The following is a 20,900-nucleotide window of genomic DNA, read 5'->3' as shown; positions in this document are numbered from 1 at the left end:
ATATTGTTACCTGTATTTATCATTAAAATATATAAATATTCCTGGGCAATTTAATAAAAAGCTCTTGAGAAAAATGAATGAATGGATGAAGTAATGATCCATGCTTGGACAATCAAGGCTTAAGTGAATTGTTTCCCTACCAGAAAACTTAAACCTGAGTGTACCTATGTTCTTAAATGTAAGACATTTCATCATTAGGTTGGAAAGCTTTTAAGCTTCTACTAAATATGTGAGATACATATTATCAGAGTATTTGTAGGATTATGCAAATATTCTTTGTAATTGTCATGAACTAGTCATGCGTGGTTTAGAAGAGCTTTTGGAATTGCATCCGGGTGGACACTGAATTCCATAGCTGAAGTATCTGTCTTCTCTGGGCCCCATCCCCTATTGTTTAAAAGTAGGAGGTCAGACCACATGATCAGGAAGGGTCACTTTCATTCCTGTGACTGCTTCACTCTTAGCAGCCACATGAGCCTGATGTCAGTTAGTCTGTGGGAGTCCTGTCATCTGGCTGAAGTCTGAGGTCTGTATCTTAAATGTAGGAAATTGTGGGACTGCGCTTGCAGAGAGGTACCAGTAGGTGTCACTCACTTCCTCTTTGGTAGCTAAGACTGGGTCACTCTCCAGTGTGATCTCTTAAGATTACTCTGGGCTGGGCATGGTGGCTCACGCCTGTAATCCCAGCACTTTGGGAGGCCAAGGCGGGCGGATCACGAGGTGAGGAGATGGAGACTATCCTGGCCAACACGGTGAAACCCCGTCTCTACTAGAAATACAAAAAAAAAAAAAAAGCCAGGCAAGGTGGCACATGCCTGTAGTCCCAGATACTCAGGAGGCTAAAGCAGGAGAATCGCTTGAACCTGGGAGGTGGAGGTTGCAGGGAGCTGAGATCACACCACTGGACACCAGCCTCGGTAACAGAGCAAGACTCCGTCTCAAAAAAAAAATTACTCTGGGTTTTTGATTTTTATTTTTTGGGGTTTTTTTGAGACAGAGTTTTGCTCTTGTCACCCAGGCTGGAGTGCAATGGCAGCATCTTGGCTCACTGCAACCCCACCTCCCAGGTTCAAGCAATTCTCATGCCTCAGCCTCCCAAGTAGCTGGGATTACAGGCACCTGCCACCACACCTGGCTAATTTTTTTTTTTTTTGTATTTTTAGTAGAGACGGGGTTTCTCCATGTTGGCCGGGCTGGTCCTGAAGTCCTGACCTCAGGTGATCCACCTGTGTTAGCCTCCCAAAGTGCTGGGATTACAGGCGTGAGCCACCGTGCCCAGCGTACTCTGGTTTTCAAAAAAAATAACTCATCATTATCAAGTTGTATGTGTTACAGTCAGTCTTAAAAGCCTAAGTAAATGCAAGTCTGACTTGGAACATTTCTACTGAAACATTACAAAGAAAAGCACGACCTTCAGGATTTGGATAGTCCTGAGTCCCCCATAAACCTGGCATGTGACCCTGAACGTGCCAGTCAACCTTCAGTTAAATGTAGCTGCAGTTTGTTAATCGAGAAAAGATCACTCTATTCACCTTATAGGCCTGTGAGGAGGATTAGGTCATCTAGGTAAAGTGCTCAGCACATACCAGTTTGATTCTCCTGCTTACTCTGTGGAAACAGGGGCTGGAGCCCTTAAATACTCAGGGTAACTGAAAAAAACACCAAGGGGAGTTTATTATCCCTGAAAGTCCTTATATCTCCCTTAGATACAAAAACAAAAGCACAGACCTGTAATTCTTATTCAAGCTGAGTTCACAAGGGAGAGTAAAGGCAGAATACTGCCTCTTCCCCTCCACCAGAGCTGCCAGGCCACCTCCTCCCCAACAGCCTGCTAACTCCCAGACCTCCTGGACTCACCAGTCTCTGCCACTGCTCCATATCTAAGCCGAGCTGAAGCCAAAACCCACAGTTATGAAGGTGGCAACTTTGCCCATGTCCTTGTACTCAGTATTTTATTATCCATTAAAAGAGAATTTTAACCCCTGTGATTTTACCTTTCTCAGTCTTCCCCGTGTCCCACCCCACCCCAAGCTTGTAGTAGGTACTTATTATTTTTTTTCTTTATATAACAGGGAAGTTAATTTTTTTTTTTTTTTTTTTTTTGAGGTGGAGGTTTGCTCTTGTCCCCCAGGCTGGAGTGCAATGGTGCTGTCTCAGCTCACTGAAACCTCAGCGTCCCGGGTTCAAGCGATTCTCCTGCCTCAGCCTCCCGAGTAGCTGGGATTACAGGCATCTGCCACCACGCCCGGCTAATTTTTGTATTTTTAGTAGAGACAGGGTTTTACCATGTTAATCAGGCTGGTTTCAAACTCCTGACCTCAGGTGATCCACCCGCCTCAGCCTCCCAAAGTGCTGGGATTACAGGTGTGAGCTGCTGTGCCCGGCCCAGGGAAGTTAATTCTACTGATACAACCCAGTAGGTCTGGCATATTGAGTAGGTAAGCATGCCTCAAGGCCAAGCTATGTGGGCAGTGATGGTTTAACAAGATCTTAGCTAAGAAAGAAACTGCAGTGAGGATGTCTTGCATAGACAGGCGACACCGTAATTGTGTTCCCTTTGTCTCATATCAAGCATAATCGCTGTTTTTTTCTTTACCTGATTCCATCGTTGCTGTGATTCAGACAATCTCTGAGTTCGAAAAAGAGATACAGCTACTTCAGGCACAGAAGATAGATGTGGAGAAACATGTGCAGTCACAAAAACGGGAAATGAGAGGTAATAAAAATATGAGTCTCTTAGTCCATGGGTGCAGACTGAATTTATCGTAGCTGTGTCACTGCTAAGGAAACGTGTCCTTTGGTATGAATTTGGTTGGACATATGGTAGATTGCTTAGTTGGTAGGCTGAATAGCTAGTTGGTTGAATACTTGGAAGATTGGTTAGTTGGTTGATTGGATAGCTGGTGAGTTATTTAGCTGGAGACTGTGAAGCTAGAAAACTGGGCCCTGGAAAGGGAATGGGAAAAGATAAATCATCCACAAATGTAATGTATACAGCTCTGCCTTTTCCTCTCAGAAAAGATGTCAGAGATCACCAAACAACTTCTCGAAAGCTATGACATTGAAGATGTAAGAAGCAGGTAATCATTTTTGCATTATCAAACATTTTAAGACATGTAAAACGTGAGAGAGATGATAGATTTTCTTATCTTCCTTATTTTGCAGGCTCTCTGTGGAAGATTTGGAACATTTAAATGAGGATGGAGAACTTTGGTTTGCTTATGAAGGACTGAAGAAAGCAACACGGTTAGAAATTCTCCTCAGGGTTCTTCTTTATTTTTCAGAGATAATAAATAGACTATTGGAAAGTCCAAAGTGTACCTTACATAGATTGATACACAAATTCCTTATAGTGGAATGACCAAATAACCACTAGAAATACTTCTCTGAGAAGTAAGTAATTAGCTTATTCATGAAGAGCGATCTCTTCATGGGATAAAATGCCTAGTAAAAAACTTCATAACCCATACAGTGAAAACTGATTATCAAATAAGTTAGTTAGTGTTGCAGAGATATGTAGATACATTTAAATTTAAGTCATGTGCTGCATGTATTTAAATTAATAAATTTTATTTTTTACAGCAGTTTTAGGTTCACATCAAAGTTGAGCAGAAATACAGAGAGTTCCCATATACCCATCACCACACGCACACAACCTCCTCCGCTATCAGCTTCCCAAACTGCAGTGGTGTGTTTACTATGACTGATGAACCAACACTGACACGCCACTGTCACCCAAAGTCTATAGTTTACATTAGAGTTCACTCTTGGTGTACATTTTGTAGGTTTTGACAAATGTATAATGACTCGTATCCACAACTGTAGTATCATACAGAACATGTTTTGTTTTGTTTTTGAGGTGGAGTCTCACTCTGTTGCCCAGGCTGGAGTGCAGTGGCAAGATCTTGGCTCACTGCAACCTCCACCTCCGGGTTTCAAGCGATTTTCATGCCTCAGCCTCCTGAGTAGCTGGAACTACAGGCATGCGCTACCACACCCGGCTGATTTTTGTATTTTTAGTAGAGACGGGGTTTCATCATGTTGTCTAGGCTGGTCTCAAACTCCTGACCTCAAGTGATCCACCCACCTCGGCCTCCCAAAGTGTTGGGATTACAGGCGTGAGCCAGTGCGTCCGGCCAAAATTTTTTAACTATTAAGAGTAAAAATACAATAACCTCTAAAATTTTCTTTATTGTTAACTACATGTTAACCCCCACATAATGCTTCCTAACTAGCTGGAAGATTTTATAATTAGGCATTGCTGATTCTGTAGCCTGTAACCGTGAGTGCATAAGTAAACTTGATGTACTTCGTGCACGGCTCTTGTGGGTCTTCATAACTGCCTCCCAGCCGTCCGTACAGCAGAATAAAGGCCACGCAGTTTATTTCCTGACCCTTCCTTTAATAGTGTTTTGGAGAGCCATTTCCAGTCTCAGAAGGAGTGCTATGAAAAGGAGATTGAAGCTTTGAATTTCAAAGTGGTGCATCTAAGTCAAGAAATCAACCACCTGCAAAAGTTATTCAGAGAAGAAAATGACATCAATGAAAGCATCCGTCTTGAAGTGACCAGGCTAACATCAGAGAATATGGTATGGTCTCAGCCAGGGGCCCCAGTCATGGCCATCATACTAGAGATGTTCTTTGTCAGTGGAGTCAAATTCAGTTTCTTGGCAATAAAAGAGTGGATATAAATTACTTTTTCCAGAAGTGAAATAACTCAGTCTGGTGATTAAACTATAAAATGACTGCAGACCAGAGAGCACTCTGATACAAGAGTGTGTGTGTTCACCACAGGATGGGTGCAGGTGCTGTGATTGTGTGTGTGTGCGTAAGTGTGTATGTTTTAAAGTCTGTATTTAAATCCAGCCCTAACCCCTTGGAAAGTGACCACAAAATTGAAGGGTAGCTCTTGAAACAGGAGTGTGTCAGAAGACTAGTCCTGCTCATGTTTCAAATCTCTTCTTTTTTTTCTTTTTTTTTTTTGAGACGGAGTCTCACTCTGTCACCCAGGCTGGAGTGCAGTGGCACAATCTCAGTTCACTGCAATCTCCACCTCCCGGGTTCAAGCAATTCTCCTACCTCAGCCTCCCGAGTAGCTGGGATTACAGGCGCCTACCACCACGCCCAGCTAATTTTGCATTTTTAGTAGAGACAGGGTTTCACTATGTGGGCAAGGCTAGTCTTGAACTCCTGACCTCGTGATCCACCCGCCTCGGCCCTCCCAAAGTGGCATAAGCCACCGTGCCCAGTCTTCAAATCTCACCTTTTCAAGGGCTTTGTCTTCCATGACGTGCATTCCTAACCACTGCATTTGTCTCAGTCTTTCTTCCAACTCATGCCTACTGGCCTGGAGAAATGCTTTAGGAATCTCCTCACTCAAAAAGCCATCTCTGTCTTAACCCCACACTCCTGTGGCCATCACCCGTTTCTTTGGTGAGTTAGTCAGACTTACAAAGACCCACTAGGCATACTCCCTTCGCACACCTCCCATTCCATTCACTGCCCACCACCGCATTCTGTTGTGTGCCCCCACCACTGGCTGACTCTGCCTGCACAGAGCTGAGCACTAAGGGTTCCTTTGCACCCTCATCTTACTGTGTCTCAGCAGCCCCTGGCAATGCTAATCTTGCCCTCTCCGCCTTGTTCTCTCGGCTTCCAGGATGCCCAGCTCTCCCAGTATTCTTGTCCTGCCTCACTGGCTGCTGCTCCCCTACTTCCTTACTACCCTCTCCTCTCCCTAAACTGGGAGTGTTAGGAAATCTCGGGGCTGTAGCAGCAGTTGAAGACCAGGGGTGGACACAGGGAACAGTAGTGGGGGACCTTTACACCTTTGTTTTTTCCTTGGATGAAATTTCAATGAGGAATTTGCAATGAGACACAATTGCACAATCCAACAAGTACAGATGCTCCTCAGCTTACCATGGGGCTATGTCCCAATAAACCCATCGTTTGTTGGAAGTATTGTATTGTAAGCTGAGAATGCATATAATACACCTAACCTACCAGGCATCATAGCTTAGCCCAGCCTGCCTTAAACGTGCTCGGAAGGCTTACATTTGCTTGCGCTTGGGCAAAATCGTCTAACACAAAGCCTATTTTTATAATAAAGTGTTGAATATCTCATGTAATTTATCAAATACTGTACTGTGAAAGTGAAACACAGAATGGTTGAATGGCTACTTGAAGTATGGTTTCTACTAAATGCATATCACTTTCACACCATCACAAACTCGAAAAAGAGTAAGTTGAGCCATTGTAAATCCGGGGCTGTCTGTATTCTTCATTTAGACTTCGGAGGCCTGGATCTCAGCCACTCAGTTTTAAAATGAGCATGTTTATAAACTTAGGGAAGGAAAAAAACAAAACCCTGTTTTAACCTAACTGTGGGTGGAGGCGATAGACATGTAAAGAAATATACAGATAGGGACAAAGGATTGAGAAACTTACTGGGTGATTTCAGACCTCTACTAACAGAGCAGTGCGTGTCCTGGAATTCAAAAGTTGCAGTGGGACCCTTTGAGATGGCTTTTCCTGTTCCTAGATGAGGAGATGATGGCTCTGGGCTTGGACCAAAGAGGCCGGCTGCCATTTCTTCACCTAATTCCTCCCTCAACTCAGCATAGGATTTCTATACATGTACACATCCTTCTCTCGCTATCGTAGCTGTATGAGAACTGCTTCCTCTGAGCATACTGGTGTTTCCTGGGACTATATAGGTTTTGAGGTTAAAAAAAAAAAAAGAATGTTAATCCAGTCTAATGTCATGGCTAGCTCTTTTACGCAAGTATATGTTCCGCAGGCTGAATGCCAAGACAGTTTAGTTTGCTTCTGATATTTTAAAGTTCATAGATCAAAGTATTTTATATTCTAATATTTCTAATTCTTCTCTTAAGATGATCCCAGACTTTAAACAGCAAATCTCAGAATTGGAGAAGCAGAAGCAAGATCTTGAAATCCGCCTGAATGAACAAACTGAGAAAATGAAAGGTAACTGAAACTGTCACGAACCTGCTTGTAGAAAATGGTTCCCGTACCCAGGAAATGACATTGAAATGTCCTTATACTCGGGGGTTTTAAACTCTGGTTCTCCAGGGGGCTGGGCAGGTAACAAATGTGAGAAGGGGGCTAGTTGAAACATATGGGAAGGTATGTAGGACATTTAAAGGAGGTGCAGGCTGAGTGCAGTGGCTCACACCTGTAATCCCAGCACTTTGGGAAGCAGAGACGGGTGGATCTTTTAAGGCCAGGAGTTCGAGTTTGAGACCAGTCTGCCAGTCTGGGCAATATGATGAAACCTCATCTCTACAAACTTTTTTTTTGTTTTTGAGACTGAGTTTCACTCTTGTCGCCCAGGCTAGAGTGCAATGGTGCGATCTCTGCTCACTGGAGCCTCTGCCTCCCAGGTTCAAGTGATTCTCCTGCCTCAGCTTCCTGAGTATATGGGATTACAGGCACCCACCACCACACCCAGCTAATTTTTTTTTTTTTTTTTTTTTGTATTTTTAGTAGAGATGGGGTTTCGCCATTGGCCAGGTTGGTCTCGAGCTCCTGGCCTCAGGTGATGCCACCTACCTTGGCCCCCCAAAGTGCTGGGATTATAGCAATGAGCTACTGAACCCAGCCCAAAAATTTTTAAAAAATAAGTCAGGCATGGCAGTATGTTCCTGTAGTCCCAGCTATGTGGGAGACTGAAGTGGAAGGACCACTTGAGCCCGGGAGGTGATGGCTGAAGTGAGCCATGATTGCTCCACTGCACTCCAGCCTGGGTGACACAGTGAGATCCTGTCTCTGAAAAAAATACAGTAAAATAAAGAGGCTTCTGCCTCCAAGCTCCACTGATTGTTGCCCAGTGGGAATGTGGGCCCAGTATTGCTAGAGATTCCTATTTTTAAAGAAAACCCAGGAATCCAGATTTTATGTGAAATATTACAATTTTAAATGATGGTTTAAAATGTTTAAACATTGTTCAGACCAAATAAAAGTTAATCTCTGCCTGGATACAGTTTAAGACAAGCTTGTTCAAGCCACAGCCCATGGGCCACATGCAGCGCAGGACAGCTTTCAAGGAGGCCCAACACAAATTTGTAAACTTTCTTAAAACATGAGATTTTTTTGCAATTTTTTTTTTTCAGCTCATCAGCTATTGTTACTGTTAGTGTATTTTATATGTGGTCCAAGACAATTCTTATTCCAATATGGGCCAGAGAATCCAAAAGATTGGACACCCCTGGTTTGGGACTTTTAAAAATTGAAAATAATACCAAACCCAAATCAGAATGCAGTGATATGCCCCCCCCACCCCCCACAAAGTATTGACAGTTCTTCTCATTATAGGAAAACTAGAAGAATTGTCTAATCAGTTAAATCGCAGTCAGAAGGAGGAAGGAACACAAAGAAAGTAAGTGTAAATATGTGTGTACCTCAAGTTCATGCTCATGTAATGCTTTTCTGAAACTGCAGAATATACCAAGATGTGTTACTAATGCCAAAAAGCAATATGCTAATTAATATATATGATATATTGCCATTCCAATGGGAAGGAAAGAAGTATGTGTATGTACAGCACACTCAGCAGCAACAGCAGCTGCAGCATCTCTGGGAGATTGTTAAGGAACAATACATTGGTTGCCTCCAGGCAGTTGCCTCCAGGCTTGGTGACTGATGCACAGAGGAGGGGAGGACCCATACTTTTCACTGTATATGTACACTTTGGTACCCTTGAAATGCTATACCATGCACTTGAATAATCTGTTCAAACAACGGATAAGAGTTTGTGAGAGAGAACGGTTTCTATTAGCAGACTATTTAGGATAAGAATTAAAAGCCCATGTCGATGGAAAATCTTCATTGCTAATCCCCCCCCATTTCCATCCTGACCAACAAAGGGCCTGATGCCCTGGCAGAGCCTTGTGGGGAGAATGTTCTGTTTTGTTGCCAACTTGTTGAGGCAGTTATTTTTCCAAAATAATAAATGGACACTTGACATCCCCAAGAGCATCTTTAGTCATGTGACTTTATCAGTAGGATGAGGACCCAAAGTAGTGGAAAAGGAGCAAGGCACCATTTTGGAACTCTTCTCATGGTCTCCCCTCCTCTCTTCTATCTGATCCCTGGCTTCTTGAGTGTCTGGTCCCCAGGCTGGGTCACCAAGGGGATGACTGCTGAGCTGTCACAGGGTATGGTGGGCATGGATGTCCCATGGGAACAGTGAGTGGGGCTGGGGTTGGGTGGAGAATGGAACCTCTTATTGGGTGAAGGAGACTAGAGCAGTCCATGGACAGTTTTCTGTCCCAGCCAGTCCTGGTCTCTTTTCCTTCCCCCAGAAGGACACCCCTATTCAAATACTATTTGCTTTACACAGAAATTGGCCAAGGTGTTCTTCCATCTTTGGAAATATCACCACTTGCTATGACAGTGAGTGACTTCTCCATGACGGTCATACTGATACCAGCCATTCCTCCCTCCCTTTCTCAGGGCCATGGAAGCCCAGAATGAAATACATGCCAAAGAGAAGGAGAAGCTGATTGATAAGATTCAAGAAATGCAGGAGGCCAGTGACCACTTGAAGAAACAATTTGAAACTGAAAGTGAAGTCAAGAGTAACTTCTGGCAGGAAGCATCTCGGCTCATTTTGGAAAACAGGGTGAGAAGTCTTCTAACTTGGTGATAGAGACTGTCTGTGTGCAAATGATGCTGAAAGGGGGGACGTGCTGCCTAAAGCATATAATTAACATCTATAGACCAAAAGTCCTTCTATCAGAACAGTCTGTTTTCTTATCCCAAAAGACAGGTGGTCTCTGAGGTTGGCTTTGGGAAGGCATTGGGGACTTACAGGCCTCAGAGACTTACAGGCCAGCCCGGGGAGGGTGAAGGAGGAGAGACAGTGAGGTGCAGGCCGTGGTTCCCCAGCACTATCAGTGGACGGCACCATCCAGGATGGAGTCACCATGCTCTGGAACACACTGAGGCTAGCAAGGCCTACGTGTGAGTGCTTTACCCAGCAAAACTCACCCCGTATAAGTGCCCATGCTTTCTTCTCAGGGGGTGGCCTTCCTACAATTTTTAGAGTCAAAATGTTCTTCTATGAAATGATCATGATGTCGTTGGAAGGCTTAAAAACTTTTTAAAAGTGTTTAAGGTCTTTTCTGAGTTTTAAATGCCCTTACCAAAATGAAATTGGGTAACCCTACGTCAAGTCCCAGCAATTACTTTGAAATTGTGATGCTGTATGGAACCCAGAAGACTGAGAAGTGCTGAAGTGACAGGTAGGCTACTTTCCTAGGAGCTGGGACCCTCTTGGGCCCCTTCGAGACCTGAGAGCTTCCAAGAGAGTGACCCAGGAGGGCTGACAAGTCCAGTGGGTCATTGTGGACATGCCCACGTGCCCTTCTCCCCGCTGACAGGGCCCCCATTTCCAATCTCACAGGAAAACCCTGATAGAGGAAAACACATTTTAGGTGTCAGGGTTTTTTTTTTTTTTTTTTTGAGACGGAGTCTCGTGCTCTGTCGCCAGGGCTGGAGTGCACACTGCAAGCTCCGCCTCCTGGGTTTACGCCATTCTCCTGCCTCAGCCTCCGGAGTAGCTGGGACTACAGGCGCCCGCCACCTCGCCCGGCTAGTTTTTTGTATTTTTTAGTAGAGATGGGGTTTCACCGTGTTAGCCAGGATGGTCTCGATCTCCTGACCTCGTGATCCACCCGTCTCGGCCTCCCAAAGTGCTGGGATTACAGGCTTGAGCCACCGCGCCCGGCCAGGTGTCAGGGTTTAACTCTGAAGAATGGTTATATCCAAAAAGAGAAATTCCAGGAGTTTAACATTTAATAGGAAGTAACAAATTCCAATCAGTGGCACCTACATGATGGCTGCCTTTTCTGAGGTGGATATAACTTTCTCAGAGACTGGAATCCTCATATTACACCAGAGAAGCAACCGCCTGCTGTCCATGTGTGTGAGGCTGCCTTGCCTTGCCTTCTGTGGGCCCCTGGGATCTCAGTGGAGCCAGCGGTCAGGGAGAAGCTACATTGGTGGGTCATGCATGTGCTGCGCATGTCATCCCACTTGATCCTTTACTCTGACTGTCCCAGTGCATTGTGATTTATGAGTTCGTTCCTGGTGCCCCAGAGCACAGCCCAGTCCTGGTGCCCTCTTCTGGAGCTCCTCTGAGTGTCTGGCTCTGCTCCCCACAGGTGCGCTGAGCTGGGGAGACGACAGGCCTGACATGTTCATTTCAATAGCTCTTTCTGAACCCGGAGTAGCCTCACTGTTACATATAAGCAGAGGGACATACAACAAGAGTATCATCTCTATACATTAGCCGGCGGATTCTACCCACAAATGAGACCTGATCTATATTAGTTTGCCAGGGCTGCCGTGACAAATGACCACAAACCAGGTGCCTTAAAACAACAGAAATGTGTTCTCTCCATTATGGAGGTCAGAAGTCTGAAGTCAAGGTGTCAGCAGGGCACACTCCTCCGAAGTCTCTAAGGAAAACCCGTCCTTGCCTCTCCCAGCTTCTAGAGGGCTCCAGGCCTTCCTTGGTTTGGGGCAGTGTAACTCCAGCCTCTGCCTCACTGCACCTGGCCTTCTCCCTGTCTGTCTCTATGTTCTTTTCTGTCGGTTACAAGGACATCTGCATTGGAGTTACAGCCCACCCTAAATTGTAGTAGCCATCTCTCATATTGACTCTTAGCTTACCACAGCTGCAAAGACCCTATTTCCATATAAAGTCACCACATTCTGGAGTTTGAGTTGGACATGAATTTCAGGGTGACACTGTTCAAGCCACTATGTGATGCTTTGAGTCAAAGAAATTTCTTTTTTTTCCCAGACTCTTTTGTCACTGAAAAGGAAATTCTTATTAAGAGATTAAAAAAAAAAAAACTTTTAGTAATAATTTTACTATTTATCAAAGAAATTCAAAATTAAAACTAGGTATTACTTTTGCCTGTCAAATTAACAGAGACCTGGGCCTGGCACAGTGGCTCATACCTGTAATCTCAGCACTTTAAGATGTCATGGCAGAAGTATGACTTGAGGCCAGGAGTTCAACCAGCCAGGGCAATGTAGCAAGACCCCATCTCTACAAGGAAAACTTTTTTTTTTTTTTTTTTAACTAGCCAAGTGTGGTGGTGCATGCCTATAGTTCTAGCTACTCAGGAGGCTGAGGCAAGAGGACTGCTTGAGCCCAGGAGGTTGAGGCTACAGTGAGCTATGATCACACTACTGCACTCCAGCCTGGGTGACAGAGCAAAACCCTATCTCTAAAAATACTGCTACTACTAATAATAATAATTAATAGAGATGCTGCTGGAGAGAACATCTTGAAATGGGCACTGTCATACATGGTTGCTGGGAATATAAATTGGTGTAAACTTTCTTGAGGGTTTATTTGAAGGTATGGATCGTGAACCTTTGGAAAGTACATTCTCTTTGACTCAGTAACACAACTTGTAAGGTACTATCCTAAGTAAATACTTGAACATGTGGACCAAGATTTTTGTTCAGAGTGATCATCATAGTGTTATTAATCAGAAAAAAAAAGCAACCCAAAGGAATCAAATGCATATCTAACAGTAGAGCAAAGGTTAAATTGTTGTATGATATAGTATGACTTGGCTGTTAAAATGATGGTTTGGGTATATTATCAATGACATGGGAAAATGTCTGCAGTATAACTAGAGATAAATGTAGGATTTGAAATTTTGCATGTAATATGATCCCAATTTTATAAAATGTACATTTACCATATTGGGAAAAAAGGAATGAAATAAAAATGTTAAGAGTGGTTTTTTTTCTGGGTTATGGGTTGATGGGTGACCCATTTTATTAGATATATTATAAGATGGGCTTGAATTGGAGGGAAGAAGCTATACTGACACCTCCACTTCTAAAGTCAATAGAGTTCCTAACATGTCTAGCCAGGGACACAGAATGGTGGCAAGGAGGGAGGTGGCCGCACAGAGTAGAAACAGCACAATGTCCCTTGGCCCCAAGAGTCCCTAGAGGGCACACAGCTGCAGTGACCCAGCATGGTGGGTCTTTCTGGGTCAGAGAAGCCTGAGTTCTTTATGTGTCAAAGGCTCAGATCTGGAAGAACTTAAACACTGTATGTCCTTTATAGGAACAATTTCTAGGTATCCAAGGACTCTCCTGGTTCTTGAACCAAATTCAGCATGGGCAAGGCCACCTCCTTATCAGGAAGGAAAGGTAAAACCAGGCCCAAATCTCTGAACATTTCTTTGGCTCCAGCTTCTGATATCTAGAAAACCCTTTTCCCCACATTCATATTTTTAAATTCTCTATGATGGACATTCCTATGTAATAAGAGCAAGATAAATGTAGTGCATGCATACAATGGGATATTATTCAGCCGTAAGAATATGTGAAATGCTGATACTTGCTACGGAATGGATGAATTTTGAAAACCTTATGCTAAGCAAAAGAAGCCAGACATACAAAAAAACGTATTCTATGAATTTATTTATATGAGATGCCCAGAACAGGCAAATCCGTAGAGACAGAAAGTACACGAGTGGTTGCCAGGTGCTGGAAGGGTATGAGGAACTAGAGAGTGACACTAAAGGTTAGTTTTCTTTTTGGAGGAACAAAATGTTCTGGAATTAAATAATGGTGATTGTAGCACAACTCTGACTACCCTAAAAAACCTTTGAGTTTACACTTTAGGTGGGTGAGTTGTACGGTATGTAAATTGTAGCTCAATAAAGCTGTTACCAAAAAAAAAAAAAAATAGATTAAAGTGCTTCTAAGCTAAATCCTGGTTTCTTTTTATTGCTGTAGGATCTTGAAGAAGAATTAGACATGAAGGACAGAGTGATTAAAAAGCTACAAGATCAAGTCAAGACACTAAGCAAGACAACTGGAAAAGGTAAGAAACAATACTTGTTTTCTTATTCTTTTGAGCTAAGGCTAAAATATACTCGTTTATTTTCTCTCTGGTCCAAAGCTTATGAAACCCAAAGGAATGATTTTCAAGTGGTGAGGTTTGGGATCTAGTGCTGGGCTAACGAAAAGATCCTTTGGGACAAGAAGACAGCTCCCTCCCCCTCAGAAGATACCAGATACGTTCTTGTACTTGCAAGAGACATCCTATAATTAATCCATTAACCTCTTCCTCTGTTAGCTCCCTTTTGTAAAAAATGAAATTGTGAACAGGTTTTCAATTAACTGCTTGAAATTCACCTTCTCTCCCTGTTACATATGTAGGATTAGTAAGTATCCAAATTTCTATTAGAAAAGTAGAGAGCTAAGAAGCAGACATCCTGAACATGGACTGCAGTGCACACATAAAGCGTCCTTATGAGCCTCTGTGGAAGGGACCCTCAGCCCTTCATCCCTCCTTCTGCTTCCATCACTGAACTTTGCCTGTGTCCGGCTCCTGTTCACATTTCTCACTCCTTCATTCCTTATTACTTTTTCCTCTTCCTCCCAGCCTTTTTGCCAAGGCTGTATCTAGTTTGTTCCTTTTTCTATATTCATCTCTTTGAAGAGCGGCTTTATTCTTACTTACCCAACTCTCACCTCAAATTTCAAATGTCCACAAGCAAACTCAGGATCCTTTTCCTTCAGTAATAAATGACAAATGGCAGTCTGCCCCATGAGAGCAGGGCCCAGGTCTGTGCTTCCCAGCCCCCGCTGCATCCCCACTGTTGGGATGAATGAACCACCATTCACCACCCTGGCTCACCTTTCAGACTTCTGACCTCCAGAGCTGTGTGATTAAACATTTGTGTTGTTTTAAACCTCTGTGTTTGCGGTAACTTTTTACAGCAGCCACGGGAAACTAATACAGCCCTCTCAGTAAGGATCATGCACATTGGTACTTTGCACACCAAATGTATCACGAGTCTTCTTTCACAGTAGCATCGGCATCTTGAAGACAAGGCAACATCTAGTATTTCTTTCCTGTTACCAAGTACTGGATACATATCAGGCACTCATAAGGCTCTTCAAAGGATAACTGGGCCTTTTCAGCAGCAGCTGTACTCACTCATGTACTCACAAAGAGGAATCACTACTTGGAGAAATTCTTCAGGATACAATACAGTACAGTTTTAATGTATCTGAAAGCCACAGACATTTACGTGCAAACCAGCCAGAATGGGGTAGGAGAGTAGTCACATTATGAGACCTATGAAAGCTGTTTTTGTGTATTTAGCTGATTGTTTGCCTCTGTCTACAGCCAGTGATGTGCACTCGTCCTCAGGACCTAAGGAGTACCTTGGAATGCTGCAATACAAAAGAGAAGACGAGGCCAAGCTCATTCAGAACCTCATTCTTGGTAGTGAAACCTGGAACTCTGGATTTTTGCTTTCTCTTTGAGAATTTGCACATCAGTCAGTGCCAAAGTCCTGGGCAGGGGTGGTCCTTTTTCTACTTTCTTCTTCCACTGCTTCTTACCCCAGCCCAGAGTTTCTCAACCTCAGCACTGTTGACCTGTTAACTCTGTGAATGGTGAGTAACAAAGGATGGAGCAGCATCCTTGACTTCTACTCGCTAGAAGCCAGCAGCAACCCCTAGTGATGACAATAAAAGATGTCTCCAGGTATTGCCGAATGTCCTGTGGGGACCAAAACTGTCCTCAGTTGAGAACCATTGCCCTGACCTTTTCCAAATTGTAGGACCAGGGTAGAAAAGAAACATCACCTCATTTTTGTGTCTCAGCACAGAAGCCATCATGGAAGTAATTGTGGCTCTGAGCTCCATTTGACTTCCGAGAAATTTCTCTGCGGGCAATGTGATGGGGCTTCCCAGCCATGCGTCAGTTACAGGAATGTTCCATGTGCATGCTCAAGATTTGGTGGTCATAGAAACAATCTTACTGCACTGTCTTCACTGTGACCTTCCACGTGGTTTTCTGGCATCGGGAGAAAAATTTGCCTCCCTGTCAGCTGGCCCCAAGATCTCAAAACAGAAAGCCAACATGTAGCCTTCCTCTTCTGCGAGTGACCCCCTCAGCTCATGTGAGCACCCCCACCCTTTTCTTTCCCCCCATCACTGGTGTCATACAGTGTGAGCCTCTTCTTTGTTCTTCTGTCTTCATGCAGCCAGGGGGACGTCCTTGTTTGCTTATCTTAACTTTTTTGGAAAGATTTATCTCTCCCCTTCATCCCCACTGTGCGTCTCCGCCATTCTCTTCTCCCCAAGGCCAGCTAGACATCCTCTGCTGCACTGGTGTGTGCCTGCTTTCCCTATTCAAGGCAGCTTCATGTGATTGCAGACACTGTACTCCCTCCTCATCAAAGAGCTTGGAGTAGGGGTGCATGGAACTGGAGTTCCTTTCTTACAATGGGGTCTGAAATCCAGAGTTTCCACACCAGGGAAAATAAAGATTCTGTCTCTTATTCAACCTTTTAAGAAAGAGAAAGTCCTTTGTAAACAAGAAGAGGAACAAGTGGCACCTGTGTATTTTGTGACAAGAAAGGAGCCAGATGGAATTCCTCAAAGAGGAAATAAATCCATATACATTCAGGCACTGCATCAAGCACAGAAAAGCAAACAAGCCCCTGCCCCTAGTTACAGGTTCCTTAGAAGAGCTGACCTGTCAGCTGTAATCCTCATTGGCTCTCTCTGCTTCAGACTTGAAGCCCCGTGGCGTGGTGGTGAACATGATCCCCGGGCTGCCGGCTCATATCCTGTTCATGTGTGTGCGCTACGCAGACTCTCTGAATGATGCCAACATGCTGAAGTCCCTCATGAACAGCACCATTAATGGCATCAAGCAGGTGGTTAAGGTAGGAAGTGCCTTTGACATTGGCCCTTGGTATCACATGTATGGGAATGACCAGACGCCCAGTCTTTGCCTATCCTGAGCCTCCAGTGTGTGGTGAGACGCGTGATTCCTCCCTCCCCACTATTGAAGGGAGCCACACTGTTAGGGAAAGATAAATGGATGAGCAACTGCCATAGCCCTCAAAGCCTTACCGGCGAGACTGCAACCTGGTAGCCACTGCACCCACCACTGCTATCCCCTTAGGGTGTGAACTTGCCAGCTGTGAGGGGTATGTGTTCTATCTCTGTAACAAGGGTAAATCATGAGAAATGAAAAGGAATGAAAAATTACTCATCTCTTCCCTTGGCAATTATATAATTCTTCTTCCTAAAAGCACATTGTATATTTTTATTCCCAGTCCACAAATGAAGATGAACCGTGTATTAGCTAGGTTCGTTACTTAGTAAAGTTAAGCTATTGTAGCTATAAGACACCTGCCACCTCCCTTTGCCCAATACACAGTTTCTTAAAGAAGATGGAGGATTTTTCTTTGCTGATAGCAGTTCCATAATGAGCCATCTAGGTTGGAAGGTGGCTCTGTTCTATATGATCATGCAGGGACCCAGGTTCCTTCCAGCTTGCTGTTGTCCATTCCCTAAGTCAGTGTCCTTATTGGAATGATTGGACAAGCAGGCAGCCAGCAATTAGTTTACCACTGGGCGAGAGGGAACCTACCATAGGACATAGACCATGTGTGTATGGTGTACGTATCAGAAGTCACCAGCTGAACTCTTAGGAGCAATCATCTCTTCGTGGTGTGACAAGTGGATAATGATCAAAAATGACAATGACAAAGGGTGGGATTTTGTGAAGGCTAACTTAACAGTAACATAAAGTTTATTGCTAATTTCCTTTCCAACTGAAACATAATCCTAAAATCATTCTTAGCATACTGATTATTTTTCCTGGGAACTCCATAAATGATCAATGAGTAAATAACTGTATCTAAGCGCTGAAGATTTTTGTAAACAGACCTGGATCCTTGCTTACAGGGATAGTTACTTTGTAAAAAGAGTTCTCTGGTAATGCTTAGCGCATGCTGGAATCTTGGGTATGGGTAGGGTAGTTGACTTAGTTCTAAGCCAGATCTGATGCTACCCTGAGTGTGGAAATTCCATTAGCCACAGTGGAGTTAGTACAAAAACCTTCTCTCTTTCTCTCTTTCTAGGAAATGACCAGTTTACAGTTATGTTAAAAAGTACATGTTTCTGGGAATTACAATGTACTGATCCATATTGGAAGGGGGCAATAAGACATAAATAACACTAAAATAACAGTGTTTTCATGCCCCTCCAAAAGAGAAGTGATGTTCGATATTAGGATATATGTGAATTTTAATTAGGGAGATCCTAACTTATTTTAGTAAAATATGTGTTCTAAAGAGTAATGAGGAATTAAATTCTATTTTAAATACTCTAGGGAAGGTCAGGTGTGGTGGCTCACACCTGTAATCCCAGCACTTTGGGAGGCCGAGGCAGGTAGATCACTTGAGCTCACAAGTTCAAGAACAGCCTGGGCAACATGGTGAAATCCTGTCTCCACAAAAAAGACAAAAATTGGCCAGGTATGGTGGTGTGTGCCTGTAGTCCCAGCTACTCGGGAAGCTGAGTGGGGGAAGAACACTTGAGCCCGGAAGGCAGAGGTTGCAGTAAGCCAAGATCACACCACTGCACTCCAGCCTGGGTGATAGAGCCAGACCTTGTCTCATAAATAAATAAATAAATAAATAAATAAATAAATAAATAAACTCCAGGAAGAAAGAAACATAAAAACTAGATTTGTGAGAGGTCAGAGTATGGTAATTCTTCCCTGCTTCCAAAAGTATCATGAATTCATTATTTATCTGGAGTTAGGAATAGAAAAGTCACATTTGTTTGGTGCTGGATACTTTATAGTCACCGTCTTCACAGGAGCCACCAGAGTGTTTTTGGAAGGGGCTCCCATAAATTGATATTTTCCTCCTGTCCATATTTGCATAAATTGGGTTTTCTTAAGACAAGCTGGTATTGTGTTACAGCACAGGACAGAGTATTTGCCTCCCCTTGATGCTCTGGGGTGTTTAGCCAAATATTCATAAACCAAGAGATGCATGGCATGAGGACTGTAAGACCCCTTTCTCACCAGCATCTTCAGTCTCAACTTCTCCGTGGCCCCCTCCCACTGCCTTTGCATGTGCCCAGGACCTGCCCCTCCCCACCTCCAGCACACAGCAGTTACAGCAATGTGCCCACATACCTTCTTCAGCCACTGTTCCTTTCCCTCCACCCCGGACTGCCAAAGTGCTTAAACTAGTGGTCTCCACCAGTTCTCTTTGTCACTCCTTGCAATCTGGCTTCTAACCCATCACTCTACAGAGAGATCACCAGTAATTCCTCTTACTAAAACCAGTGGTGTTTCTTTACTTTTTATTCTCTTTAAATTGACCAAAGCATTAGCACCATCTCCTTGAAAGCTTCCTCCCTTGTCTTTTAAATCCCAGGATTTTCTCTGTTTTCCTCTTCCCCCTCTGATCACTGTACCTCTGCCTTCGCTGCTTGTTCCTCTTCTTCCTGCCCTGTAAGTGGAGGCCTTCTCCTCAAAAGTCCTAGTCCTGAGCTCTTGTCTCTCCACCCATTTCCCTCAAGGGCTAGACCTCCTGCCTCTCTGAGGTTTCCTCAGCTGCTCTGCCTCCCCATCCTCTCTCTCCATCCCCTGAGCTTTGTAGCACAGTTTACAACCGTTGTATGGGTACTTGACCACCTACTAAACTCTGTCCTATCTATCTTCCCAGTGAGAGTGTGAACTTAGGAGAGCAAGAAGTGAAACTTACACTGCTCATGCATTCCTTCAAGGCCGCTTCAACTTCATAATGAGCGACACAACCTGTACAGAAACATGTTACAAACTGTGACCTAAATAAATATAAGCTCTTATCATTATAGTATGAATTAGATAAAGGCTTTAGTGAATAAAAGAAAAATTAATTTTGGTCAAAAGCTACAAATAACCAGACAGGTAAGATGCTCAGAGGTACAAGTAATCATCAAGTCCAATTCTGTCTTTTCTTATTTTTCTAAGGAACATTTAGAAGACTTTGAAATGCTGTCCTTTTGGCTTTCCAACACTTGCCATTTTCTCAATTGCCTGAAGCAGTACAGCGGAGAAGAGGTAGGGGGCGCTCACCTGCTTGTTTTGTGCTGACAGCCAGTCTATAACCGCCTGAGCCAGAGCTCAATAGAGCCTCTATTCTCTTCACCCAGGAGGCCAACAGCACATTATCTGTTGGACTCTTGGGTATACACCACAGGCAAGAGACTTCTGGAAGCAGCTTAGATGTTGGGCATGGTACTAGGCCTCCTAGGTTTCCATTACTTTTAAATCAATAGGTAGATAAGATGAATTTTAAGTTTCCTTCTGGTTGTAAGACGTTTAGCATTATGACTCCAAAATACAGCCTTTGGTTTAAAATGCCTGTTTCTTCACAGCTGTTCTCTCTACAGGACCCTGACTGTTCCTCCATAATCTATAAATATGTTTCCTTTGCCATTCCGACTCTGCTTCCAGGAGGCTGATGTCATAAAAGAGTTCTCCACCTTCAAGTACTCGCAGAGAAAAATTTCATTGAACTAAAATAACAAAGTGGCTTTCAGGGTTTTCAGTGCTCTCCAAAATGGCTGTACCATTTCACAGCCCCACCGGCAGTGTATGATGTTTCCAGTGTCTCATACCTTCACCAACACTTGGTATTGACACACATTCTTATCCTTTACCAGTGTCAGGGTATAAAATTATATCTTGTTGACTTAAATTGCATTTATTTGGTCACTAGCGAAGTCAAGCATAATTTTATATGTTTATTGGTCATTTGGGTTTCCTTTTGAATTGCCTAGTCACATCCTTTCTTTCTTTTTCTTAGGGTTGGTTTTTTTGTTATTGATTTGTAGGAGGTCTTTATATCATATGGATAGACTGTAGCTTCACTTCTAATTTTCTTTATGAAGTCCCTTGTCACACAGTTTTTGAATTTTGATATGCTTAAATCTGTCAAACCTGTTATTTTATGATTTGTGTCTTGTTAAGAAATTCTTCCCCGCCCTGAGATCATGAAGATACTCTCTTCTAAACTTCT

At 43.5% G+C, this 20,900-nt stretch overlaps 1 protein-coding gene and 1 long non-coding RNA gene across 2 annotated transcripts in view; one reads left to right on the top strand and one right to left on the bottom strand.

Moving 5' to 3' along the window:
* Nucleotides 1-20,900, top strand: part of MYO5C (myosin VC) — a 107,267-nt gene that overhangs the window by 66,569 nt on the left and 19,798 nt on the right. The window contains exons 26-36 of the mRNA XM_017886111.1: nucleotides 2,623-2,716; nucleotides 3,017-3,080; nucleotides 3,166-3,246; nucleotides 4,409-4,589; nucleotides 6,894-6,987; nucleotides 8,335-8,398; nucleotides 9,475-9,643; nucleotides 13,801-13,888; nucleotides 15,203-15,301; nucleotides 16,600-16,754; nucleotides 19,850-19,939. Of these exons, the coding sequence (XP_017741600.1) occupies nucleotides 2,623-2,716; nucleotides 3,017-3,080; nucleotides 3,166-3,246; nucleotides 4,409-4,589; nucleotides 6,894-6,987; nucleotides 8,335-8,398; nucleotides 9,475-9,643; nucleotides 13,801-13,888; nucleotides 15,203-15,301; nucleotides 16,600-16,754; nucleotides 19,850-19,939 (1,179 nt within the window). The remainder of the gene's footprint in view (nucleotides 1-2,622; nucleotides 2,717-3,016; nucleotides 3,081-3,165; nucleotides 3,247-4,408; nucleotides 4,590-6,893; nucleotides 6,988-8,334; nucleotides 8,399-9,474; nucleotides 9,644-13,800; nucleotides 13,889-15,202; nucleotides 15,302-16,599; nucleotides 16,755-19,849; nucleotides 19,940-20,900) is intronic.
* Nucleotides 4,422-20,258, bottom strand: LOC108538183 (uncharacterized). The gene is made up of 3 exons (XR_001888013.1): nucleotides 19,955-20,258; nucleotides 19,602-19,654; nucleotides 4,422-4,508 (listed from the first exon to the last, which is right to left on the bottom strand). It is a non-coding gene; the product is annotated as an uncharacterized LOC108538183 (long non-coding RNA).

The sequence above is a fragment of the Rhinopithecus bieti genome, unplaced genomic scaffold, assembly GCF_001698545.2.
Source record: "Rhinopithecus bieti isolate Rb0 unplaced genomic scaffold, ASM169854v2 scaffold_14454, whole genome shotgun sequence".
NCBI classification, from domain to species: domain Eukaryota; kingdom Metazoa; phylum Chordata; class Mammalia; order Primates; family Cercopithecidae; genus Rhinopithecus; species Rhinopithecus bieti.
Note: the sequence above shows the minus strand (reverse complement) of the source record. Positions and strands in the feature narration are given on the sequence as shown.